Below are 5,503 nucleotides of genomic sequence, written 5' to 3'. Positions count from 1 at the left end.
TATTGAATGCTGCCGAACAAATCTTTCTCCAATATAAACCAATCTCGTAGTTGCTTTGATGGCTGATAAGAAGAATCTGTATCACATCTCTTCAATAACAAGCTATATGCATAGAAATGACATAATTAGACATGAAATAACATATAAAACATGATCGGTAAGGGATTAACCTTGAATTCGCATCTTTTAAAAATGATGGTATAGTCTCAAGGTTCTTTTGAGTTTTTAAAGCTAGCAAGCTCAAATGAACCCGTCTATCTATCAAATGAACGGCGAAACAACTGCAAAATTGAGAGGTAATTAAATTAAAAGCAAAATTAAATATAATATTTTATAATCATATGTAGATGATAGCCAAAGAGTCGTGTAAAGTTAAGCAAGAACCTGAATTCGTCTTTCAAATTTTTCCATCAAAAGTGATTGCCCATTCAGTAGAGAAGGTCAGAGACATAGATACTAACATTACCAACATTACCGTTAGTATTTTCACAAAAAATCTTGCATTCAAATACAAAAGATTCTATAGATGCATCCTTTAGCTTGCAATTGTAAAACAAATATAAGTACTACAAAAAAGTTGTACTAATACTGAAATTTAAGTGAAATAAATATACCTAGAGATGACTTCACCAACATCGGAATACTTATTCGTAACACAATCATTGTTTACAAATATGTCAATGTGACTCCCCTCCCCATGAATCTACAACAAAAATTAATATTTACAAAAAGAATGTGAAAAACTGATTAAAAAGCAACTAGTGAAAAGAGTTTAAATCAAATACCTGAGAGCATACGGCACCTGGGATGTCTGACTCACGTACAAATTCTACCTCATTAAAATTTCTATAAACTTCCAGCAAATCTTTGACAGCAACAGGCTGCTTGAAAGTGGTCAACAAATTAGTCCACTTTAGTTCGGTAAAAGTGGTCAACAAATTAGTCCGGTAAAAGTTGGTCAACAAAGTTACTATTTTCTTAGCTATTGTTGTGCATTATTTTCTGATGTTTATGAGTTTGAACTTTTAATTCTGTGTGTTGGTAAATAAACTTCATCCGTAAACCGTTTGTCGACGATTTCACTCTTGTCGATTACATTTTTTGTCGATTGAATTGGTGGTGCGCTTTCGAAATCAACCAAAAAGAGTTTATATTACCTGAGTTCAGAAATTTTGCCAAGTCACGCCTCCGGCATGCCACGTGGGATAAGTTTTTAACGGAAATATGTCATCGGGTCGGGTAGTTTGGGAAATTTGCACGATCCGATAAATTTCGTGACTTTAGGAGCAACTTTTATAGTTTGTGGGAAAAACAAAACTTTCTATAAATACTTTTTAGTCAATTTACCCTTAATTTTATAAAATTAAATCTGATATTTTGAAAATATTACAAAATGAAGATGACAAAGGGAGAAGAAAATAATTTTAAAATAATATCAAATTTAGTATATCATTAAAATAATATCAGATTTAAAAACTTAAAAATGAGAAAAGAGAAAATTGCCCCGCAGCCCAAAAGGGCATTTTCGGAAGAAAATGGTGCAAAAGAACCGATTTTGAAATAAACTCTTAGTTCATAGACTACTGGAGATAAACTCATAGTTAAAACACCGTTTTTGTAGTTCACTCTATTTAAATAGTTGAAGTAGAGAGAGTAAAGTATGAGAGGAAAAAAAAAGTTGAGAAGTAAAGAGAGAATAAAGTATGTGGAGAATAAAATAAAAGGAATAATTTTTTGCTAAAAAGGGAAATGACTCATTTAAAGTGGAACATCTCAAAAAGGAATATGACTCGTCTACCTAGTGACGGAGTTTGTAATGTTGCAATATACTCTAGACTTAACTAATGTTTAGTCTATAACTTTTAAATAGTCAACAATAAGAATTGGTTGTATATTTCTTGATGTGTTTCCTATTAATTTAGTACTAGAACTTATGGTCACTTGTGAATTTGTTATATTAAGGAACTTCATTGTAAAATGGAATGAAATGATATTGAAATGGCTACAAGATTGAAGTGAAATGGTTACAAGATTGAAAGAGAATAAAAATTTGATTGTGAAAAGTATAAATGTGTTTTGAGGGTGAAATCAAACACAATAATAGAATGAAATGAGAGAAGACAAAATAAATAAATAAAAACAATCATTATATATGATCATTCAAAACAGAACAATATATGTAATTATGATCAAGATTCAAGAGACATCCATTCCATCTCAAGATGTATTTCTCCACATTCTACTTTTTGCAGCTTCAAAGATACTGACTGCTTCACCTTCCCATCAACAATATTCACCGTGCTGTCTTCCAACAGCCCGTTGTCGTGCGACTTCAGCCATTTCCCAATCTGCATGTTCTCAAACTTCTCAGCATCCACGAATGCAGTTGCAGCAGTTATCATCGGCTGAATGTCTATCTCAACCTCCCCCATCACATCATCCGTAGAGAACGTGTCGTAGTCATAAACTTCCTGTGGTTTCACACACGAAAGGATCGTTACAACGCGCGATGGTCGAAGGATCAGATCATGCAAGACGTAAAATGAGGATTACCAGCTTGATAGGGCCGTAGTTCTGTGGAACGGAGAGCATGAGTTCCTCGTTCCACACGGGATTCAAGTTGCTCTCCACCACAGTTGTTTGGACACTCTGCAAACGAGAAGTTCACCACCATAGAAACGGAGGAATTGCAGTGAATGAACGTATGATCGACTGACCTGCTTTCCAAGTTTCAAAACGACGTAGGGGTCACTAGATAGCACATCTCGAACAGCTAGATTCGTGCCGTTTAGTACTTTAACCTTCAACACTCCAATAAACTCCACCATGCCTTCCTGCAACCAAATTGGTAGTTATTATGTGATTGAATATACATCAGCACAAATCCTATCAAGTTATCGGGATTGTGAGTTTCGTATGAGACATACTGACAGCTGTGATGAAGCTGAACTTCGAAAGCTATCTGACATCGACATACTAGCTTGCAAAGAGTGCGTTGAAGTAGCAGACAGAATACGCAGGCTGGGTTTCATGAATTGCTGAAGCTCGTACTTCGCCCTAAAAGGTGCAAATTGAGACGACGAAGAGAAAAATTCAACATACAAACAACTAGCTGAAAGTGAGCAATAATATCTGTCGATTCTAAACATGACGCTACCTGATAAACTGAGAGCGCTCATCAGGGCCAGCATCGGGCCTAGGCTTCGACACCCCTTCAGGAATATAAGCCTCGTAAGTGGAATTTGCGGATGCATTTCCACCAACCTCGACCACGGAATCCACTTGATCATTGGACCATTCATCTAACGTAACAGACAGAACCTGCAGAATTGAGCAATATATGTAGGCAAATTATTTCATATCGGGAAGACCACGCATCAGAGCAGAAAATGGAAATGAGAATTCACCTTCGAAATATGTGTGCCGAGACTTCTATGGACACCAGAGCACTTTAAGCATATTATGACTCCTAGATTTGACGAACTGAAATGAAAAAACAATCTTATATAAACCACAAACTAGTGAGCTCGTCCATCTTTTCAAGCAACATACGTCCATGTCGATTGATTGATACATATCAGATACTACTAACAAAGTACAAAAACAGCTAAAACAAAGTGAACGAACTGTAATGCCGAGTTCTCATTAAAACTATTGTCACCATTTATGTTCCTTGTTTACAGTATATTGGCAAAAGATAAAGCAATCAAAACAAAGACGTGATGAGGGACTTACGCCCATTTTGGATCCGGAGCACCACAATCTGCACATACGCGATTATCAGGTCGAGCCAAAAGATCTTTCAATGCACTATTACCTGACCACATTTTCAGAAACCAGCATCAAGATGGAGAAATACACAAACAGTCCATGACAAAAAACAACAAAATCGAGATCAATGTAATTAAACAGTAGTTAAATCGAGAAAGATGTCCATACGAAGGCGGTCAATTACATCTTTTTCTATTACCACAGGTGATTGTCATTCAGAAAAAATTGAACTTTACTAAAAACTGCAACATAACACCATATAATTGAATGATTTCCTTTAAAAATTGCAACAAAATGCATAAATTGAATACCTGAGGATTGTCTCCCAATGGATGGATAACTGTTCATGATTTCCTATCACAAAACCTGCAGAATCATAAGCCCCATTTTTAAACCCTTCAAATCTCACAACAAATAGACTAAAAAGAAAATAGGGAAAAAGAGGTAATCACAAATCAATCTCAAATAGCACTTTATTTCCACAATTAAACTCAAATTATGATATTTTTCCAATTAAGTAGATCAAAAGCAGAGTGTAATAAATGAATAAAGATTTCCCAATTCCTCTTCCAAAAACAAAATCCCAAATTCATAAATACAGATTCTATCCATAAACTCAGAAAAGAGCAATAAAAAACTGATCTTGAAATCAAATTCTTGTGTTCTCAATCAAATTCACCAGAAATTTGGAAATCTACTTAGCTTAATTCGACAGAAAATGCACTTTTACACAGCTGAAAAGGTGGAAAGATCTGGAAATGATGGTGAAAAAGGAGCTTTTGATTACCTTTTGTTGAATGTAATCAGAAGAATTGAAGATAGAACTAAATCTTGGAGATTGAATTGAGAGAAACCATAGGGGTTTCATTTGATTTGTAATCAACGAAAAAACATGTCCACTTTCTTAATTTCACTTAATTATGTAGGTAATATGATTGCTTTCTTTACTTTTCCTAATAAATTTCAACAGTCACATTTTTTTTTTATTTAGATTTTTTTTTAAGCTTATTCGATTTAATTTAAATTCAATTTCGTGTAACTGTTTTCTTTCTACTTTATTTGTAAAGGGTGAATCCTTTCTATGATTATGGCAATGTACTGCAGTTTTTAAAAAGTTGCTTTAAATTTTGATACAGAAAATGTTGGATATGGTATTGATGTGTACACTTACACACGTTCATTAATCGTGCACAAAATATCTCAATCTATAATGTTTTAGTGTTGCTCCATAGTTTCCTAATTGGGCAACTCACATTAACTTAATTTTGGTAAAATAAATTGACCCTCGACTTTATCCAAGAACTAAATAGTACTCCCCAAAAAGACAACTGGTAGTCGAAAAACTCATGTGATAATTGATAAGAATTGATTGTCGGTATATTTATAAATCAAAAGTATAATACTGGATTATTTGGTCTCCAAATTAGATCTAATGGTTAAATTTGTTGTGATTGGCTAATGATATTGAATCTTGCAATTTAATCTTACAAGTAATAATTAGTCACTCATTTTTAATATCACAACTTAATATTAGATAGATTATCACATGATTGATACATAATCATGACAATTGAATCTATAAGATGTTGTAGGAGTATAACATAGTCGTGACTATATTATGCAATTGGCTATATTGTTTCTTCCTGAATCAGTTTATGTATTATAAGTTAGTTTTCCTATTTTTAAGTCAAGTATTATATACTTGTGTTAATTTAGGTGACGTTCGGTTGTC

At 33.8% G+C, this 5,503-nt stretch overlaps 1 protein-coding gene across 1 annotated transcript; it reads right to left on the bottom strand.

Moving 5' to 3' along the window:
* Positions 1 to 2,111: 2,111 nt before the first annotated feature.
* Positions 2,112 to 4,678, bottom strand: LOC125192986 (probable ADP-ribosylation factor GTPase-activating protein AGD13). Its single transcript, XM_048090674.1, has 9 exons — positions 4,559 to 4,678; positions 4,083 to 4,137; positions 3,736 to 3,817; positions 3,408 to 3,483; positions 3,158 to 3,321; positions 2,928 to 3,057; positions 2,718 to 2,834; positions 2,554 to 2,649; positions 2,112 to 2,471 (listed from the first exon to the last, which is right to left on the bottom strand). The coding sequence occupies exons 2-9, from the start codon at positions 4,117 to 4,119 to the stop codon at positions 2,190 to 2,192; spliced, it is 984 nt and encodes a 327-aa protein (XP_047946631.1). The 5' UTR covers positions 4,120 to 4,137; positions 4,559 to 4,678; the 3' UTR covers positions 2,112 to 2,189.
* Between the last annotated feature and the right edge of the window lie 825 nt (positions 4,679 to 5,503).

This window comes from Salvia hispanica, chromosome 6 (assembly GCF_023119035.1).
Source record: "Salvia hispanica cultivar TCC Black 2014 chromosome 6, UniMelb_Shisp_WGS_1.0, whole genome shotgun sequence".
NCBI lineage: Eukaryota > Viridiplantae > Streptophyta > Magnoliopsida > Lamiales > Lamiaceae > Salvia > Salvia hispanica.
The sequence above is the reverse complement of the archived record's forward strand: the minus strand, read 5'-3'. Positions and strand labels throughout refer to the sequence as shown.

Excerpts from the sequence above, each read along its gene's own strand:
- LOC125192986 (XM_048090674.1), bottom strand. The coding sequence starts at position 4,119 with ATGAACAGTTATCCATCCATTGGGAGACAATCCTCAG. Across the intron at positions 3,484-3,735 it reads GCTCCGGATCCAAAATGGGC|TTCGTCAAATCTAGGAGTCA; the intron begins GTAAGTCCCTCA and ends TTTTCATTTCAG. Across the intron at positions 3,322-3,407 it reads TCGGCACACATATTTCGAAG|GTTCTGTCTGTTACGTTAGA; the intron begins GTGAATTCTCAT and ends TCAATTCTGCAG.